The sequence below is a fragment of the Petromyzon marinus genome, chromosome 63, assembly GCF_048934315.1.
Source record: "Petromyzon marinus isolate PM22_M1 ecotype Great Lakes invasive population chromosome 63, UKy_Petmar_22M1.pri1.0, whole genome shotgun sequence".
NCBI lineage: Eukaryota > Metazoa > Chordata > Hyperoartia > Petromyzontiformes > Petromyzontidae > Petromyzon > Petromyzon marinus.
This window is the reverse complement of record NC_133729.1, coordinates 3,243,974-3,264,677: the sequence shown is the minus strand read 5'-3', so window position 1 is coordinate 3,264,677 and position 20,704 is coordinate 3,243,974. Positions and strand designations below refer to the sequence as shown.

General features: G+C 51.0%; 1 protein-coding gene across 1 annotated transcript; it reads right to left on the bottom strand.

Annotated features, from left to right (window-relative positions):
• Window positions 1–2,849: 2,849 nt before the first annotated feature.
• Window positions 2,850–19,980, bottom strand: LOC116956073 (transcription factor E2F4-like). Its single transcript, XM_076053992.1, has 10 exons — window positions 19,784–19,980; window positions 17,302–17,411; window positions 16,742–16,900; window positions 15,211–15,257; window positions 13,535–13,599; window positions 12,348–12,930; window positions 11,371–11,484; window positions 9,523–9,552; window positions 7,576–7,620; window positions 2,850–6,654 (listed from the first exon to the last, which is right to left on the bottom strand). Exons 1-10 carry the CDS (start codon window positions 19,919–19,921, stop codon window positions 6,539–6,541), a joined length of 1,407 nt encoding a protein of 468 aa, XP_075910107.1. The 5' UTR covers window positions 19,922–19,980; the 3' UTR covers window positions 2,850–6,538.
• Window positions 19,981–20,704: the final 724 nt, after the last annotated feature.

The window sequence follows — 20,704 nt, the reverse complement described above, 5'->3', positions numbered from 1 at the left end:
TAGTACCTTTGCAAATTACGTTAGTGTTCCGATCGCGCGAGTCCTGTCCCACAGCCCCCCCATCTGCAGTCGTTTCCCAGTGGGGGGGGGGGGGGGGGGTTGGCGATGACTGCTGCTGTGTGGTCTCGCCTCGGAGCACCCCCCAGTGGCAGCTATCCCTGTGCGGCACGAGGCTGTTAAGAGCCGTCCATAAATGACGTCACGCGATTTTGGACGATTTTTTACCCCCCCCCCCCCTCCGTCACACGGCGTCACAAAGTCAGACCCCCCCCTTCAAATATGACGTCACAAAACTTTGCCCCCCCCGCCCGCAAAACCATATTTCCATTTCGAAAATAAAACATGCTTCAAATCCCTTTAAACTATTGTCATTGTAGTGCGTATTTAATGTGGCGCTGCACTCTGATGTTGTAGAAAACATGTATTAAAAAGTCTATTTAATTAAGTAGAACGTGTTGTCTATATTTATTTAAAGTTGCGCATTTTGATGTGACGTCACATTTCTCAAACCCCCCCTCGTCACACATTGTCGCAAATATCTGACACCCCCCCCCCCACCCAGGTGCGTGACGTCATTTATGGACGGCCCCTTATCGCGAATATGCCACCTTCGAATGGTACGGTTCGCTAAGTAGGGTGCCAAATAGGGTGCCAAAGAAGTTCAACATCCATCGCCACTCTATCCCCATACAGATGGAAACAGACGGCAATTCGTCAAATTGCTGTGCTGCCATCTCCCGACGAACCAGGGTCATGGCACCTCGACGCCAACGCGAAGGGAGTTTCACAACATCTGTGCGTGCGGTGATCCACTAACCCCTCGCTGCTGCTGCTGCTACCTCCACAGTGGAATTTTTGCACACGATTTTTGCACACAGCGCTGCTCCTCCACGCAGCAGCATCGAGGCCCCGATGCAGTTCAGAATCTTTGATACATATGTAGTGACTAACTCGGAGACGATAAGACTTAGAGGCACTTCTTTATTAACGAGCACCATCGGGATTAACATGCTTAATATTTAGTCCATTATCGGCGACGCTACTCAGCCAGGACAGTTATTAGGCTGTCTGACTAGCGGCGCCCCGAGATGGTACAGACGAAGACGACGAGAAGAATGGCGATGGACTTCAAAAGCAAGACGAGGATCCCACTCCAACAACAGCCCCGAGGTTCCCTACAGGGGCCCCTCTTATACTCTCAGCATGGCCTAGCCCCGCCCCCGGCCACGCCCACTTTCTGGAACCTACCAGCGGGTTTCTGGTGGGCCCCTTCTGTGACCTTTCCCATAGATCCCCCTCTCGTGTGTAGCCTGGCCTGCTGATGTCGGGACTGCTGCACGCCGCAGATCCCCTTTTCTGCCAGCAGCCAGCGCTATGACACTACACATATATAGTGGAGGAATCCGGTGAGCTATTAAGCTCTTTTTTTCCACAGATGTCCGGGGTGGGGGTCAGAAAGTTACAAAGGAAGATGTCTGTTGGATACTCTTTGGTTCTATTCGGTAAAGTCACGTAGGTAAAAAATAAAACAAAAATCACGTTTCGGCCACAACACAAGCGGCCTTCATCAGGTGAAGGGATCAGGCTGTCTCGAGGACAGCGCTGGAGTGGATACAGCTTCCGCGGTCTGAGCGTGGCTGTTTCACTCCAGCGCTGTCCTCGAGACAGCCTGATCCCTTCACCTGATGAAGGCCGCTTGTGTTGTGGCCGAAACGTCATGATTTTTGTTGTTTTATTTTTTACCTACGTGACTTTACCGAATAGAACCAAAGAGTATGGATCCTTGCAGTCACGAAAGCTTTAAATCTAGAAATGTCTGTTGGAGCAATGCAACTGAGCAACTGAAACACAACAGTGTGTTTGTGTATATTACAGAGCATTTGTTGAAGGACCGAGATCAAAATGTTGACAGGCAAGACCAGGGATAAGAGCACTCAGAAAACAAATACTTTATTACAATTACCGACGTAGCAATGTGGCCAAGGTGGAAATTGTCCGATCACGTTCGTATTACCTGTGATGAAGTTCGTAATTCCTGCTATGAAATGGATAAGACACGCGGACACCGACGATAGGAAATTGAAACGCTGAACAGTGTGCAAAGAAGCATGGAGAAACAGAGAGAGAGGAACAAAGTCGATACACTCAGATGTAACCAAAAACATTAACAATGAAATGTGTAAGAGTTGGGGGACTCTGCTGGAGCCTGCCACGTAGTAGTAGGGTCTCACCACCAGCGTCACCACAACAAAACACCTGTGCAGGTAGTCGGTCATAGAACGCTCCACACAGCCAACGCCCCACGGGGTCGTGGGGCGATTGTAGAGTTTGGAGGCGTTCCCATCCCTGAGCAAGTGTGCTCATCACCAGCCCTGGTTTGACAGCGGACGTCTCGCTTCTTATCAGTCGAGTGGCGTTATCGTTTATTTGTCTGCAGCGACGCTGTGTGGAAGCTGCCTGGCCTCGTCGCTCCGCACGAAGCTCTGGATCGTCTCCGCCACCATCACACCCTGGTCTCTACGACTGTGAAATATGGGTACCCTTAACGGAAACATCCACGCGCGCTGGCTTGGAAAACATTCAGGCTGGCCTGCCTACAATCCACCCTGACTGGATTGTGCGAGCTCACAAGATATGTGAAAGATCTGAACACGGTCCGATGGGCGTGCTCTTCTGGGAGGCGAAGATAGGTTGGGCTGGTTGGGTCACATTATTTATACTTTGTAGTCACGATCATCTAATGTGCACAGATTGAAAAAAAAATGTTCTCATGTGAAACCCTCCACGCATTCTTGGCATAACTCTAAGTAATGGTCACGTGCCCACTAACGAACAGACTGCAGGCAAAATTAATCAAATTAAGCTTTATTACTGACTTTACAAACACACCCCCTTGAGCCACACATACAATGTGTACAATATAGCATCCACAGACATTACACGCCTTGGTCTGTCGGCTGATGGTGAAGCCATGCACCAATAAGGTCGTCGCCAGGGGCTCCAGACCGGGCTACACCTTCATCATCACTTCGTGCCCGATTCTGGATAAACTTACGACTGTGGTGTCCGCACACGACATTACACTACACACGACATGCGTGTGCGCGTACGCTCGCCAGGTGTGTTCCGTGGCACCTTCCAACATCGGTTGGATCCTCTGCCGTGAAGCTCTCTCCACATTGCCCCCACCCTCCCCACCATTACTGGGAGAGTGGGGATGTAACGATTCATCAAAACGGCTATTGAACCTTATGGCGGGACCCCAGGGTCCCGAATAAACGGAAGTAAAAATCGTAATTAATTTAATTTTGGCGACTCCGTCCCACCGCGCACAAACACTGCGACCCACCTGGCACGGATCACTGTTGTCATGTCGTCCAAGCGCAGCAAGGACGAATGCGCAGAAGGAACAAAACTTTGAGACTTTGATTAGCACATCGTGTCGCGCTCGTCCAGAGGAATAGATTGCCGTATAATTCGCCTTCAACAGACATAAAATGACGTCGCAACGCAGTTTATGTGAGAGCCGGGGGCTTATGGGACCCCGGGGTCACGGCAATAAGGTTCAATTCAACGCGCACACAGCACGTACGAAGCTGAAAACATCGATTCTTAGGCGATTCAATTCACGTGGCCGAGCGGCAGCACATGCCGTCACTTGTTGCTGAGGTTCACACGGTTCGAATCCACAGGCCGCCCTGATTAATAATGCAGCATTAACCACAATAAAAAATATACTACCCGCCGGCTCTGTTTCACTGACAGTGGGACATTCAAGAAAAATGTCACACGTTTGAAAATTCAAATTAAGTTTTACAATATAAATATCAATCGTCGGCTGCAAATGCGAAACATCTTGGGAGGAGCCTTCTGAAAAAGCGTTTTGGGACTCGGCGATGCTTTCCTAAGTAAACGAGCATGATCATAAAATTAAATGCGGCGCGAGGTTACAGAATCGATGGTTCAAAGTATCGTTACACCCCCTAATCGCCGCTGCCGTCTTCAATGTGACCAGGTGCGATGGTCCACCCATAAGGCAGTGCCACTAGTTAAGTAAATTTCCTTTAACCAGGTAAGAACTCTGTAGAGACCAGGGAGAATCTCAATTGCAAGAGTGAGCTGGGGGGCAGGGGGAACTATGCCCCCCCACCCCCCCTTTGCAATTAGCAAGCAACAGACTTGAACTCTCCGCACTAAAAATGCAAATGCTCACGGGGTAAGTGAGCGGCCTTCACAGCAGTCAAAATAAAACGTATTAATGCAATATACGTACTAGAGATGACTTTTACACTCCACACCGGAGGCTCCCAAACTGGTGTTGAACCTAGCATTTCTCGGAGAAGCGGTAACCACCTGGGGGCATCACCCGCCGCAGGGAAGAACATGTAATTCCCGTCACAAACGTTTGATTTTTTCAATTAAAATAATTTGGTTTGCTGTAATCACTACTCGATAAACATTAGCGAGTATCAATTACAAAATTTGAATCTGTTATAACTTTAAGGGGCAATGCTGTACAATATGGGCATTCGAATTTGCATCCTTTGCTACAGTGGTCCGTGCCACTCGGCTACGGCTCCTCACAAAAAAAAACTGGCTTCTTTGAATACCCCTGGGAAATACATGAAGTAACCTTAGCTCCCCCCCCCACATCCCCATAACAGTGGCAGCCTCCCAACACTTAAAAAAAAAAGTGGCACTGCCAATTGGTCCCCCCACCTTCGCCTCGCCGGCCCACACAAGAGCGGGCGGGTGACAGCGGCAGGTCTGGCAGTGCCGTAGGTCGCTCGACGAGTCTCACGAGCGCCAACCTTGGCACCCGTGTGGCCAGGGTCAGTACCTTCCTTTCTCAGTGAAATGTAAAGGCAGCGGCAGAGGGCGGTGGTTGGTCGGTCAGTGCCACACGTGGCGGTCATCAGGATGTGGCACGAGCAGAGACCGCCTCACATTTCCCAATAAGCGTCCGGAACCATGTCCCGTGCTTCGCCGCAAGGCCTCTTCTTTTACGAGAAGAAGACTCGGAGCAGCTTCGTGACCGTCCTGCAGAGTCCTCGTCTCCCACAGCCAAAAAGGTCCCCCCCCCCCACCGTCCCACCACCACCGCGCGGTGGCACACGGCCAAAGCGGCGCTCCGATGACAATGATAAAACCGCAGCAGTGACAACACACACACACACGCACGGGGACACTGCGGCCCTTGCCATTTGTTATAAACACACAACACAGACACACACACGCGCTGCTTATTTTAAAGTAGAAAAATATGCCTTTACTATTACCGTATTAATATACACAATGGGACCGTCTACGCAGGGTGCGGTCCCGAGCTAATTACGAGAGTCTGGTATAAAACAATGTGAGAGGGGACAGTGATGCACAACATAGGGGGGGCAGTCAACACACACGGGCAGGCCTGAATATGCACACATGGGCAGAAGAGTGAATATACACGCATGGGCAGAAGAGTGAATATACACGCATGGGCTGGACAGTAAACACACACACCCGGGCAGGCTTGAATATACACACATGGGCAACTGCCGTTCACCACTAAGTAGTGGTGACATCACCACGGTGCCTGTGCCAGGCTAGGTGACCTTTGGGGCTCCCTGGCAGAAGGTCATGGAACAGACCTAGGCGCCATCAGTTGACCGACTGAGATGAATAGCAGATGCATCACGTGTGCCCCCTACTTTGCCAACAAGGGAAAGAATGTGAACACACACACATGGGCAGGGCAGTGAATATACAAGCGGGCAGGAGAGTGAACACACACACACACATGGGCAGGACAGTGAACATACAGGCCATGGCCAGGACAGTGAATGTACCAAAAGGCAGGACACTGAACATTCCAACGGGTCGGAGAGGCATCTCGCGCCATTTCGCTAAAAAAAAAAAACACTCGTCATTGCTATGAAATCATTAGGTGAAGGTCTAAAAACAGTTAAGTGCTTAAAATTAAGCGGCTTTGGCCAGGCCTTGGGCCGCAGCTCGTTACGGGCAGTGCAGCTCAGAGAAGGGAGTTTGAGGCTTGCTTCGACTCGGGTGTGGGGTCGAGGGGAGGGTGTTGTGGGTGGAGGGGGTGGGTGGGTGAACGCGAGGCTAGGCGCGTAACAAGGTGAACGGTTCCATGATCGGAGTCGTCTGTGTTGTACACTTAGGCCACGCGGGGGTGTCGAATCGAAAGCGAGCAGATCGCACAGACACAGTACAAACGAGATGGTAGAAGTGACGGGTGCAATACAAGTGACGGACAATAAAAATGAGACCGACGGTAGAAATTGAGGGAGACAATACGAATGAGGGAGACGGTACAAACAAGACAAAAAAAAGAATCGATTCTTGAATCCAATCGCGGCCCCCCACCCCCCTGAATCACGACAACACGTCGAATGGCTATCGTCCCCGTGCCGATGACGAACCGTCACGTGCCAACGTGAGGGCGAGCCAACGGTTGGGAATGAATGTGGGCAGAGGGCCCCGTGGCCAGGAGGTCATGACAAGTGGCAGGCGAGCGAGCGAGCGGGGGACGACCTCACAGGTCGAGCAGCGGGATGTCGAAGAGGTCGCACAGGCCTTCGCTCTCGTCCAGGTTGAAGTAATAGTCCTGGTCGCCGGGCGGCGGGGAGAGCCGCAGCAGTGGGGAGAAGGCTGCAATGCAGAGGATGCAGTTTAACACGTAGAAAGTAGGCTTTCGCGACCAATATCCACAGTAAAGGATTTTGCGTAAGAGCGCGGGAAATATAAATGTGTGGTTAACCAACCACCACCCAACACGGCCAAAGAATAATGGTTTGTCACATAAACAAAACGTGCCAATTAGTTCCTACTTCAGCACACCGGTGTGTTGCAGAGTAAATCCACAACATTTACAATTTGAGTACGACGTTCTGCTGGCAATTACAACCAGCTTCATCTGGCAATTTTCCAGAATTGTGAAGAAGTCTTCCTGTCTCGGTCTTAAATCGAGTAAAGGTGATGTCATTACTGTGAGCCTATCAGGTGTGAAGACCAGAGGGGGGATTAAATATACTCATATCAATTACAATGGGTTATGTTAATCTGAGAATATGCAGTACCAATTACCAGTTGGTTCATTCACAGTTCACCAACATACAGTGGAATGCTTTTTGTGTTTACGATGCACGCACGCGCGTGCAGGCCCTCGTGTGCCCCCCCGCAGTCTATCCGACCACTGGTGGTTCCCAAATTCACGTCGGGATTGTCGTCAAGAAAGACTCACTCTTTCAGGAGCGATCTTGCCAAGCTTTCGCGGGAGAAGGCGACGTTGCCAGGTGTAAACCCAAATGAGTATTTTGCAGTGCCATTTTTCGGCATTGGGTGAATATCAATTCCCACCTCTGTCTCCCCCAATGTTGGATCTCACACACTGCAGCAGATACTGATTTAAGCCAGAGCCAACCGAGGGGATGCCCAGGACTGGTTCAGATATTCGTCACCAACTTTGGCCGCGAGCGGGGAAACAAACACGGGTTGCCGAGTTCATGGCAGAGTTGCGCTAACCACTGCGCCGCCGCTCCACCACCGGACCACGCACGATCGGACACTTACTGTCTACAGACATCAGCTCCTTCAGTAGCTCTGAGTCCACGACGTCTGTGGAGCAGAGGGGGGGGGGGCACGAATCGGTGACAATTTCCCGTCGGCAATTGGCCATCGAGCACCCACAATGTGAACGATGATAAGGAACGACTACGATTTGACTTTGCCGGGCCGCCCTCCTTTACGCTGCGGCGTCTTAGGGCACCTTACACTCCACACCGGAGGCTCCCAAACTGGTGTTGAACCTAGCATTTCTCGGAGAAGCGGTAACCACCTGGGGGCAGCACCCGCCGCAGGGAAGAACATGTAATTCCCGTCACAAACGTTTGATTTTTTTAATTAAAATAATTTGGTTTGCTGTAATCACTACTCGATAAACATTAGCGAGTATCAATTACAAAATTTGAAGCTGTTATAACTTTAAGGGGCAATGCTGTACAATATGGGCATTCGAATGTGCATCCTTTGCTACAGTGGGATGAGATGCATTGCATCTCATCTCGACACATTGAAAAGAGCACCCCCCCCCCCCCAGCGGCAGTTTTCCCTGTGGGCACAAGGCGACTCAACACCTGCAATGCAATCGGGCATTAGTCTGCCAGTAGGGAAGGGATGAGGGTGGGGGCGCAATCATTGCTACGTGTCATCCCAATTGAGTTATTTGCAGGGTTTTTTTTGTTTAAGTTTGGCAAATTTGGACCGTGACGCCACCACACAATGGCTCACGAGTTTTATAATGACGTCATGGGCTCTCTAACGTCCACTGTGAAGCGTTTTACGGTTAAGACACAACGCAGTATTGACCAGGGCAGCCTCTGCAACGAGCGGCAAATGCGCCACCGCCGGGCCCACATCTCACAGCAGTGTTAAAGTGGTGCCAAACTGGATCGTCTGATCCGTGCCGGAAAGGCTCAGCTAAGGCCGTTAAAGGCATCACACCTTGGACGTGTGTGTGTGGGATAGTTCGGGAGCGATTGCGGAGTACATAGTGAGCGTGTGTGAGGTACGTAGTGAGTGTGTGTGAGGTACGTAGTGAGCGTGTGTGAGGTACGTAGTGAGTGTGTGTGAGGTACGTAGTGAGTGTGTGTGTGGGGTACGTAGCGAGTGTGTGTGAGGTACGTAGCGAGTGTGTGTAAGGTACGTAGTGTGTGTGTGTGTGTGGGGTACATATGAGTGTGTGTGAGGTACGTAGCGAGCATGTGTGGGGTACGTAGCGAGCGTTTGTGAGGTACGTAGCGAGCATGTGTGAGGTACGTAGTGTGTGTGGGGTACGTAGTGAGCGTGTGTGGGGTACGTAGCGAGCGTGTGTGGGGTACGTAGTGTGTGTGGAGTACGTAGTGAGCGTGTGTGGGGTACGTAGCGAGCGTGTGTGGGGTACGTAGTGAGCGTGTGTGAGGTACGTAGTGAGTGTGTGTGGGGTACGTAGTGAGCATATGTGGGGTACGTAGTGAGCGTGTGTGAGGTACGTAGTGAGTGTGTGTGGGGTACGTAGCGAGCGTGTGTGGGGTACGTAGTGAGCGTGTGTGGGGTACGTAGTGAGTGTGTGTGAGGTACGTAGTGAGCGTGTGTGGGGTACGTAGTGAGCGTGTGTGAGGTACGTAGTGAGCGTGTGTGAGGTACGGAGCGAGCGTGTGTGGGGTACGTAGTGAGAGTGTGTGGGGTACGTAGTGAGTGTGTGTGGGGTACGTAGTGAGTGTGTGTGAGGTACGTAGCGAGCGTGTGTGAGGTACGTAGTGAGCGTGTGTGGGGTACATAGTGAGTGTGTCGGGTACGTAGTGAGTGTGTGTGGGGTACGTAGCGAGCGTGTGTGAGGTACGTAGTGTGTGTGTGTGGGGTACGTAGTGAATGTGTGTGAGGTACGTAGTGTGAGTGTGTGAGGTACGTAGTGTGAGTGTGTGAGGTACGTAGTGTGTGTGTGTGAGGTACGTAGCGAGCATGTGCGGGGTGTGCTCGTACCTTTCGCAAACTCAAACATGTCCTCGAACCCTGCAGGGTGGAAAAGGAATTGAAGAGGTCAGGCGTTTGGCCATCACTAATCTTTTAAACAGACCGACACTCTTCCTAGACAGCCCTGTATCTTGGGCCATCACATTACACCCCATCGGTAAAGTTGAACACTTTACAGCATTTACACATTTAATCGTCGCCATCGTCAGCTACAATGGATGAAGGCCTCCCCCAAGGTCGTTGCCACCTCTCGCAGCGCTGCGATGCAACGGTCCAACCATCAAGCTCCTGCACACGAGCGGATTTTCAATGCTCCATCTCTCTGTTGGATGCCCTCTCGGGTGCGATCCCCTCTTTGGCTGCCACCAAAACATTTAGTATTGACTACCTGCCATTGTCTCTCCTCCTAGAGACGTGTCCTGTACAAGCCCACTAAATTTTCGTAACGGTCAATATGGTATCTGTGACGTGCCACTGTTCTCAAATCTATGTGTTCCTATTTGTCTCCAAATGTAATTTCAAGCTTGCAACCTTCCATGCTTCTGTGTGTAACTTTCAGTTTTTGTTCTGCCCGATTTGTCAATGTCCTTATTTCACTCATTACGAGTACTATACCCTTGGGTTATTTCGGTAAAGTCACGTAGGTAAAAATAACATTTCATAAAATGTTATTACAAAATTTTATTTTATACCTACTTGACTTTACCGAAAGAACCAAATAGTATGGATTCCTGCAGTCACGAAAGCTTCAAATCTAGATTACAAGTACCGTAAAGAAACTTGCCTGAAGGAATGAATGAGCGCACGTATGAGGCGCTGCGGTGGCGAGATCTTAACGACCTCGCCTGGTATGCAGGAGTTCATGGGTTCGATCCTGACCCTGAAGCCTGTATATTTGGAGTTTGTATGTCTCTCGCCCCGTGGGTCAAGTGCATTTTTGTCCTGGTCCTCTGTTTTTTTTTCCCTTCACATTTAGAGTCAACAGCACGCGTTGAAGAGTATTTAGCTGCTGCTATAAATGCCCACGTGATAATAAGCCACTTCGCCGAGCTATCATCTGTGGCCCATTCGCTTTTGAAAGAGCTATATTAGCTCAGTGGGCCTTACCCTGTAAACTTAAAATAGTTTGCAGTTTATAGTTTTTGGATTCACGTTAAAGAAAAGCTTCTCCCGAACTCCCCTCCCCAACCCCATCACGGCTTTTGCCAACCGTCGAGCCTGACCACTTCCCCTGCTGGCGCTTGGCCAGACCGCGTCTCCTGTCCACCAGCAACGGACTAACCACCAGAGAGAGCTCAGCCACTTGGCCGTTCATAAAGATGCACGGCGCACCTGCGCCCAGCACTTGGAGGAGCAGCAGCAGTGGCAGCAGTGGCAGCGCAAGCCGCGCCATCAATCAATGGTGACTCACACTCGCAGTTCGTCAAACGGTGCTCGTGAGGACCATGCACAGCCCTTTCCTGCAATCCACCGCTGATTGAGGGGCCTCACCTGTGCAGTGTGGGTCCGTTAGGGTGATTTGACCGCACTTGAAATTTTCCAACTTCGAAAATCCCACCACAAGTTACTCATTTGGGATGATACACACAGCAACAATCATTGCCCCCCAGTCTTGCAAACGAAACTACTAGTCTCTTTGCATTCTCACCTAGTTAAACAAAATAAACGTGAAACTACCGACGACACACCACACACACACACACGCACAGCGATTGAATTGGTAGAGGTACCAATTGGCTCTGTGGCAATTGGTGATAATGTGCAGCGCGCACATTATCTATACAACAAGAGCAGGGACCTCAGCAGCGACGTGACACAAGGAGAGCACGAGGCGGGCGGGTCTGCGCTCCTTTGTACCTTGGGAGCCCTCTGGTTTAATGGGCTGGAATGTGTGAGGTAGGGGCGCGTCGGGAGGGCCCCCCGCCTGTGGCACTGCCACCGGCACAGAGCTCGCGCCAGGCACACCGCCGTCTGTCCAACGCAGACACAACAAAGAGACAAGGATCCCCACGTAGCCTTGAGCAGATTGTTGGGGCAAGCGCTGCGAGAGAGCACGCTACGAAAGCCGACATCACGCCGGCCACTTTTGTCCCCCCAATGCCGATGTTCACACAATGCACCGGTTACTCATTAAAGGCCGTGTCGATTTAAGGGAGGCACATGACCAGTTTAGCATTTCATCAGCGATGTTGGCTGCGAGTGGGAAACTAACCCGCATCGTTGGGTTCGTAGCAGTGTGCGCTAACCACCGTGCCGCCGCTCCCCAACAAGCACGCACCGGTCACGGCAATCTCCTCTCTACGGTGTCACCATCTCATCCCACAGATGGAGTCAGAGCTCATGGGTCATACATAGCTCAGTTCCGATACCAATAAAGGTCAATTCCCGCATGCGGTCGGGTGCTCGGATTTCTTTCACCTTGAACCTCTATTTTGTGCCTCTTCTCAAGTCACATCCACCATCTGTTCTGTGGCCATATGGAACGCCCTTCCCTCCAATATTAGGAAGCCACTGCAGCCATGCACTTTTAAATCTAGATTGAAAACTAATTTCTTTAGAACTGCTTTTTGTGTTTTAGTTTGTCGTCCTTCCCCCGCATCTCCGATTAGCACGGTTGGCTACGTACGGTGCGAGAGAAGTTCAACATACGCACACACTACTCTGATCTTCCATGGCCACTGACGGGATTTTGATAACCCCTGTTCAGGCTCAAACTTCGTCATCCCCCTCCCTTTCCCCTAAGCGCTTCGCATACAAGTTTCTTTGTTTCCTAGTATGCGAGTTTGGAGGGCGTGAAGAGTTGTGAGCGAGCGTGCCGGTGACATTGCGCACACCTGAGCCCAGGTCCAGTTTAGCGGCGGCGCAGCCGCTCGGCTCTGCCGCGGCTGTGGCCCCCGCTGGGCCCCGGTCCCCTGAGCGCAGCCCTTCCCTCCGTCCCGGGCTCCCACGCCGCCACTCCGAGCCGCTCTTCCTCCGCCCTCCTCTCTCTTTCTCCTCCTCCTTCCCCTCCCTGCCGTTCTTTCCGCCTTTGCCGCCGGCCTCGTCTGCCTCCCCGGCAGCCGGCGCAGCCGGCGTTGTCGGCAGCCGGGGCCTCGCGTCGTCGCCGCGGTCGTCGCCGCGATCACCGGTGTTCGTCGCACCGGACGGGGCGGTGCTCGTCGCGATGGACAGCGCAGCCTCTTCCGCTTGGCTCGCGGCGACGCAGCGTGCCTGCAGGGCCGCCACAAACGCGCCGTCGGTGGTCGGAGTGGCGGCGCGTGCCGGTGCCTCCCCCGCCGGCGGGGAGCAAGGAGGAGGCGGCACGGGGACCACGACGGGCGAGGAGCTGCCGCCGCTGTCCTTGTTCACCAGCAGCACGTTGATGGGGCCCGACTGGCTGCGCAGATGGATCTGGAACTTGGATTGGCCGCCGGACACCTGTGCGCAGGAACGTACGTGTGTACACACCCGCACAAATATACACACGCATACATACACACATAAGCAATTCATATTATTTTACACAAAGCAAGGTCCATGAGAGGGTTTTTAGGTTAGATCGCGTAAATATAAATGTGTTGTTAAACCCGCCACCACCCGACACAGCTAATAAATAAGGTTTGTCGTGTAAACAAAACATGCCAATTAGTTACTAACTCAGCACACCGGTGTGTTCAGGAGTAAACCCACAACATTTACAATTCGAGTACGACCTTTCGCCGGTAGTTACAACCAGCCTCGCCACGCGACAGCCAAAAATGTGGAGGAATCCGCCTGTTTCGGTTTTAAATAGAGGGGTAAATGTGATGTTCTCACTGTGAGACAATCATATGCGAAGACCGGGGGGAGGGGGGTGAATGCAGTCATAAATTACAATGGATATCTATGATTATTTGGGTTATTCACAGTTAATCAACATATAAAATGTACATTATGTATATAAATTAGCATTTGTCTGGCCTAAAAAGGACCTCTGTCGTTGTTGGTATCAGCCAACACCGCACTATGACAAGAAAAATATATTATTTGAACAGGCACCTACATTGTCCGGGAAGGGCACCTCAAGCTCCGTTCCCACGGGGGCCTTGATGACGAGCAGTGTGTCCGCTGCAGGAGCGACATGTGCATCAGGGCGGTAGCACACATCTCCCGGGTCTCAATTAACCATGGCTCACCAGACTTCAACCACACACGCATCAATCGCTCGGCACGCATCGATCCAGCAATTCTTATTTTACACGTATCCCGGGCTCGCTATGCAAGCGTCAAATCGCGTGCATGAGTAACAATTATCTAGTATTTATGCAAATGTCATCGAAATGGCAAAATCACAGGTGTTAAGATGTTAAAACACCAAATAGACACCTGTTACAAAGGCATAAAGTCTGTATTAATCACACATACTTGTGGTAAAACATACAAACAAATATGCGAATTTATATGCACTCTTCTTGAAATTGATTGGCCTACACCCGAGACAGCCTCGTGTATACTGGCAGGAGAGGTCCCGAAGATAAAACTGCTTAATCCGAGTCATCCAAATGTTACGCTAAGGGCAGTTGAATGAATGAGACTACAAATCGTCAATCCCCAGATGGAGGAGAGGGTGGGGTGGGAGTATTTGTAATTGAATGCACCAGCGCTCCGCAATCAGGGTGCAGGTCCCGGAAGTAAAATCTAGCCCTAAGCATCGTGCATAGAGCAAGGAACGCTTAAAGTTGATTTTGTTTAACTGGGTAAAAAACTCAAGTGAGACCAGGCTGAGTCTCATTTGCAAGAATGGCATTGGTCACTAAAATTATGAAAGAAAAACAAGTACAGCAATGAAGCGAATATAAATCGAAGAAAAATCTATGTTTATTTTACCAGGGAACGACCATTGAGCCATGAAGCTCTTTTTCAGAAGCGACCTGGCCACAAATGATACCTCAACGAAGTGGCTCATCACGTGGACAGTTATGGCAGCCAAATAGTTTAAATGCATGTTTCTAAATGTGGAGGGGAAAAACCGGAGGACATGGAGAAAAATCCACACGACCATGGGGAGAACATGCAAACTCCAAATATATAGGAGTCAGGTTAGGGGTTGAACCCACGACCTCCTGTATACCAGGTGAGGTAGTTCACGTCGCCACTCAAAATCAACTATCACATGAAAATCTAAAATAGTGCATGAACGTAAAGCAACGTTTAGTCATAAATTGCCTGTTTGCCCAAGTCGGCTCGGGCAGATTAAGTTTAGGCCACAGCATAATTATACTTCGGTTACAGAAATATTAAACGGAAATAGGGTTACTTGTACTAATATGTAAACACACAGGGATGATCGGTTTAACACGTGGACTTTTGCGACCAATATTATAGACAGGGGTGATCCATATTAACTTTGTGTTGAGGTCACTTGACAATTTTAATGCTAAAATTCTTGTCGTTTAGCCTCCACTTTTGCATTCCATTTCCGAATCCGCTGCCTGATGTTCAGAGAAGTTCCAGCGTAACATCGTGCGTGGATATTAAACATAGTCGTTAGAAATCTTTATCAATAAAAAAATGTAGCGATGCATTGGCACGTGTAAATAACACCCGCGTAAAATATTCAGAATTGTATTGGCCACAAAAACCAAAGCTCCAAAGCTTTCACGTTAAACGCGCTTCAGGATATATGCACGTGTGCGCAACACACTCACACACCACATATTAAGAGAGTAACCAACTCACCACGGAAGCAGCGGCACAGGTCCTCGTAGGGAAGGTACGCCAGCGTGCAGGCCGTTAAGGAGCAGCGTGCGACAAGACAGCGCCGACCCCGTCCCAAGCCCTCTGCTACCAATACCGCTTAATGTCAACCGCGTCGATTCCCATGCGAGACTTGTGCCGGCTTTCTGATCCCCAACCCTACGAGTGTTTATCCCGCTTGGTGCGGCCCGCTTTCCGGGTCCAACGGAGTCTTCCATCCATCTCCACGGTAACATGCACCGAGGGTGGTTTATCTTTAAAGGAGGCGCTGTACAACGGTAACACGTGTGCCTGATGGCAAGAAGGAGCCTGGGTTTGATTCCCGAGTCAGAGGGCCTTTCTGCGTGGAGTTTGTACGTTCCCCCTCCCCCCCCTCTTCTGTATGAGTTTTCTCCAGATTCTGTGGATTCCTCCCATAGCTAGAAAAACATACAATGTAACCGGAATTGTTCAAACATCCCAATGCAAAGACAAATTACCTGTAAATTACTCAATTGGGGATTACAGGTGGCAACATCACCCCCAACTTATGAAAAACTTTAAAATATTGGCAGGACCCTCCTGAAAAAGGGTCTTGTGAGGCTTTCCTGAGTAAACAAACGTAATCATAATAAGAAGCCGTCACATGCTCTCATGTCCTTGTCGACAACTTCTCGCCGAGTCCTCTCCCGCCTTCCCCTCTGCCGTTTTCCCTCAACATTCACTGTCTGAGCTTTCTACTATTCAATGGTATTTTTACCACCTTCCGGCCGCACGTCCAAACCAGCTTCGGTCTATTCTCTCAACTTCTCCTCGATCGCCGCTACCTTCAATCGTCATCACACCTCTTTTAGTTTCTCAATGAAGGCTGTCGGCCAATTATACAGAACCCTAAGAATCCTGAATGCGAGTCTTGTGCAAGAGCACTGAACTCTAAGAATCGTTTGCCATTCTGTCCATTGTAGCATTTATTGCGCTGTGTGCACATACAGTGACTGCAAATGTACGCATACCAATATTAATAACGTATATATCTGGGGCGCCACGGTGGCGAGATGTTAACTATCTCAGCTGGTATACAGGAGGTCGTGGGTTCGATCCTGACACCTACTGTACATTTGGAGTTTGGATGTTTTTCCCGTGGTTGCGTGGATTTTCCTCCTGTTCCTCCAGTTTGTCCTTCCACATTTAGGGTATTTGGCAGCTATAAATGTACACGTGATAAGCCACTTTGCTGAGCTATAATGTGTGGCCAGGTCGCTTCTGAAAAACAGCTATATAGCTCAGTGGGCCTTACCTGGTAAAATAAAAAATAGTTTAATTATCTAATAAAAAAATATATGAAGACAAACTAAAGTGAAACAAAAAATATTTGATGGATGTTTTGCAGACGTCAACATCCCCCATGCCGATGCACCTTCTAAATATTGACCAACGGAGACACACTTGGCTCATCCGCCAAATCACAAAGGTTGGACACGTGGTTCCAGGCGGGGTGTGGCTGTAGGTGCGAGCGGGGCTTGGAGGATATGTGGCGTTGCTGGCATCCTCGGTGACGTTGCGGATGCTCTGCTGGACCCACGACCGCTGCGTCTCCAGCTCCTGCTCGCGTCGTTCCAGCTCCAGCATCTCGGCCTTGAGGCACACGAGGCGCTCCGACACCTCGCGTGTGTTGCAGCCTGGACCCAGTCCCCTGGCACGACGCAAGCAAAGAAAAAGATGCCCGATGTAGCCTATATAGACCGTTAAGGAATGTGCAGCTAGCAAACACCTGTTATTATTTTTATTATTACAATCATAATGTCGTAGGCATTAAGGCCAACACAGTGCATGGGAGGGTGATGCGCCCAGCACCAGGCCCTGCTGCGTTTGTCTCCCCGGTGCTGCTGTTTACGCAATGCACCAGGTACTCAAGGCCGCGTCAAGCTAGACAAGGCCCATACCCTATTTACATATTTTACAACTATTGCTTTCCAAGGGTGAGAATCCATGACAGAAATGGAGCAATGAGTCAGCTTGTGTGCAGGAGCTAGCAGGATTGTTAACACTGAAAGACCATGAGATGCTGATGACGTAGGAGAGGACCTTACTTACTTCCACTGGATGCTGTTTTTGGACTTCTTCTCAATGAGGCCAATTCCCTCCAGCACATTGGTAATGTCGTATATCCGTCTCTTCTGGCGCACGGCCAACGTGTCTGCAGCCTGGACTCCCCACACACACACACCGTCCACTTAACCCTTTACACCGCTGTTAGTAAGCACCTATTTAGGCCGGAGGGGAAACTATAGGATGGCATACCGGTTCTGTTTTGTCTTCCATGTGCTGATATCTGGAAGAAATTAGCCCTATCACAATATGGCAATGAGTGAATATCTTCAATTAAAATGTATAACGTGTGGTACAGACCCTTTGTCAATCCAATGCGATGAGTCATGATAATCGTTTTACCAAACATCACCACACTAGTCAGTGCGGGTTGGAAAATGGGAACCGGACTGGTTCTGATATGGCTCGCCCCTGATGTTATCCGTGGATCACAATCAAACGCAGGTCACCGGGTTCAGTGTCGTGCGGTAATCATTACGCCACCACCGCTCCCACTCCCAATTCCTCGATTACGATGGCGAAAAAAAACTTCCCGGCGTGACCTTTTCCTCTCTGGTGCTCTGCCACCCAGCCCAGCGGCGCTTGCTGTTGGCAAACAAGGCTCGGTCACTTACAGGCGCCACATAACAAGCATCAGCGAGCAACGCCTTATCACGATCACACCACTTTTAACGTGCAGCTCAGGACATAGCGGCGGGCACTTGGCAGACCGGATACATGCAGCGCGACACGAGTGTGGCACATCGCGACAAAATCTCAATGGGCTGCAACAATTGAAGACTACATAGACGATCCATTGACTTGCTCCTATCTCTCCCCTGTCAAATTAACTCCAGTATACCTTCACCTACTCGCCTACCTCTTCCCCGTCATCTCAATATACTGCCCTACCGTATTTTATTTTACCAGCTAAGGGCTCTCACCGAGCTACACAGCTCTCTTTTTCAAAGCAAACTGGCCACAAATAATAGCTCAACGAAGTGGCCTTATCACGTGGAAATAATATAAAGCAGCCCAATACTCTGAACGCATGCCGACACTAAATGTGGAGGGTCCGGAGAAAATTCCACGCGATCACTGTGGAGAGAGACACGCAAACTCCAAATATACAGGCGTCTGGGTCGGGATCAAACCCAACGACCTCCTTCCTGTATCTGGTAAACTACACGCGACTCTCCTCCCTTTTACATCTCTTAGCCCTCTACTCCCCTCAATTGTCTGGTCTAGTAACAAAGGTCCTATACTGAAGCCCCCCCACAGTCATCCTTCGCTCAGTGGGAGATCACTCATTCTCTACTGCTGCACTATTATATGGAACTCCCATCCGAGAGTGGTCCGCGCTGTCAAAACTCCCTGCTCTCGATCACGTCCAGGAACAAAACCTCCCCCCTCGTGTCCTCTGCCTTGGACTGTCTTTCTTTACAAAAAAAAAAACACATAAATGAGCACTCTTTCTGCAACCGCGTCTCGAAAAACTTGCACATACAGTATGTTATTTAAATTATACTGCTGCATATGTATGCACTATCAAATTCTACAAGGTGTGTAATTGTGAGCATGAATAACACCGGTGGCTGGCTGCATACATCATCTTAAGGGACTTCTGCAGCCAAGATGGAAACAAAAAAGGTACGGAACACCTGTGCCAAACACCTCAAAACACAAACCATGTGTCCCAAAAACGTGCAAAGACGACGTCCCTTAACAAGTCAACTGAAACAACAAACGAACGTCTCTCCCCGTTCCTCTTACAATCTTGGCCTAGCGATTAAAAGAACGAAAAAGGTTGTGGGCATCAGGACAAAAAAACCCCAAAGAGCCGTAGGGTCGTGCCCGATGCACTGTGATGATGGAGCAATGGGGGGGGGAAGGGAATCGCTCATTGCCATGGCGACTCACGAGCTCAACAACCAGCCAGGTTGCTTCACAGCCACGAGGTCTCATCTGCGGGTTCAAATGCCTTCTCGCCTACAAGATATTGCACAAGGGGACCCCGTACTAAGGGGTTATACCCACCCCCACACACACATCCACCCCAGCCCGCTATCCTCCGTAAAGGGGTCGTATCAGTAGCCTCCCCTTGACAGAAGCCTGTCGCTGATTCAGCTGCCCTTGTTTTGTGAGAAGCAATTTAAGGGCTCCTCCTGTCGGGGGCTTCCCCTGGTCTCTCGTTCACGGGGTATCTCGTACAGAGGGTCTCGTCAAAGGGGTCTCGTCAGAGCGATTCCGTTCCATAAGCTCCAGCTCCAGCGCGCGCGCCCCCCCCCCACACCCCTCCATGTGATCCAGCCGGGCCGCACGACTCGCCTCGTCCAACCGCGGGGAGCCTAGGAAAGACCGTAGGCTTCTCAGGCCTCCCCAAACAACTCCCACCACCACCACCCTCCAACACTGCCCGAGTTCGCGCCGCGCGACGCCCGCGAGCGAGTGACAGGGGGGGCCCAGGTGACGGGCGAGCGACACGCACCACTTTCAGGTCGAGCACGCCGTCCTTGGCCTCCTGCAGCAGCGACACGAACTTGGCGGTGAGGAGCCCCAGGCTCTTCTCGTGTCGGCTCGGAGTGCCCGAAACCCCCGGCACGCCGTCCGCCATGCCGCCCCGCATTCACGCCGCGCACTCACTGCGCATGCGCGGCGCTCCACGATCATTTGATTTGCCAGCACGGATAGGCACGCGCGGTTGGTTGGTGGTGGTGGAGGGGGGGTGATGGATGTCTGTGTGTGAGGCAGTCGTGGCCTCAAGGTGCACCTAGCCTGGCACAAGCGTCGTAGTGACGTCAACGCCACTTAGTGACGAATGGCGGTTGTTGTTGTTGGAGGCAGTCGCTCTCCAACAACAACGGAGGGCGGAGGAGCGACGCTCACAACAACGAGCGGAGCGCCGGGTGGTTAAAGCACAGCAGGTTAGCACAGTAGGGGGCACAGGTGGTGCATCAGCCACTCGTCTCAGTCATCTCAGTCAGTCGACCCGTGGCACCTGCTGGGTCTGCCCCGTGACCTCCTGCCAGCGGGCGTTCGACACTTCACGTGGTAACCTCAAGGTGCACCTAGCCTGGCACAAGCGTCGTGGTGACGTCACCGCCACGGCTGTTGTTGTCGGAGCGGTGGTGTTGCGGTTGGCGCTACGGCCAACCGGGTTCGATTCCCGCTCGCGGCAGACACCCGGTGGACGTTTGTCTGAACCGGTTCTGGGGCCCTTCCCCTAGGTCGACTCGGCCTCAAATGCGTAGACGTCGCCACTGGGGAGACAAAGGCGGCCCCGGGAGTGACTCATGCAGCCGGCTATGGCCGGCAGGGTTTTAGCGGTACATGTTGTTTACGTCGTTTATTGTGACATTTATGTCACAGTTCCTACGGTGATACGTTACATTGCTTTTATGACTTTTGT

Coding starts and splice junctions, on each gene's coding strand:
- LOC116956073 (XM_076053992.1), bottom strand. CDS start 19,921: ATGCGGGGCGGCATGGCGGACGGCGTGCCGGGGGTTTCGGGCACTCCG. Junction 17,412..19,783: donor GCGTGCTCGACCTGAAAGTG/GTGCGTGTCGCT, acceptor TGGGGAGTCCAG/GCTGCAGACACGTTGGCCGT. Junction 6,655..7,575: donor GGAGCTGATGTCTGTAGACA/GTAAGTGTCCGA, acceptor TCTGCATTGCAG/CCTTCTCCCCACTGCTGCGG.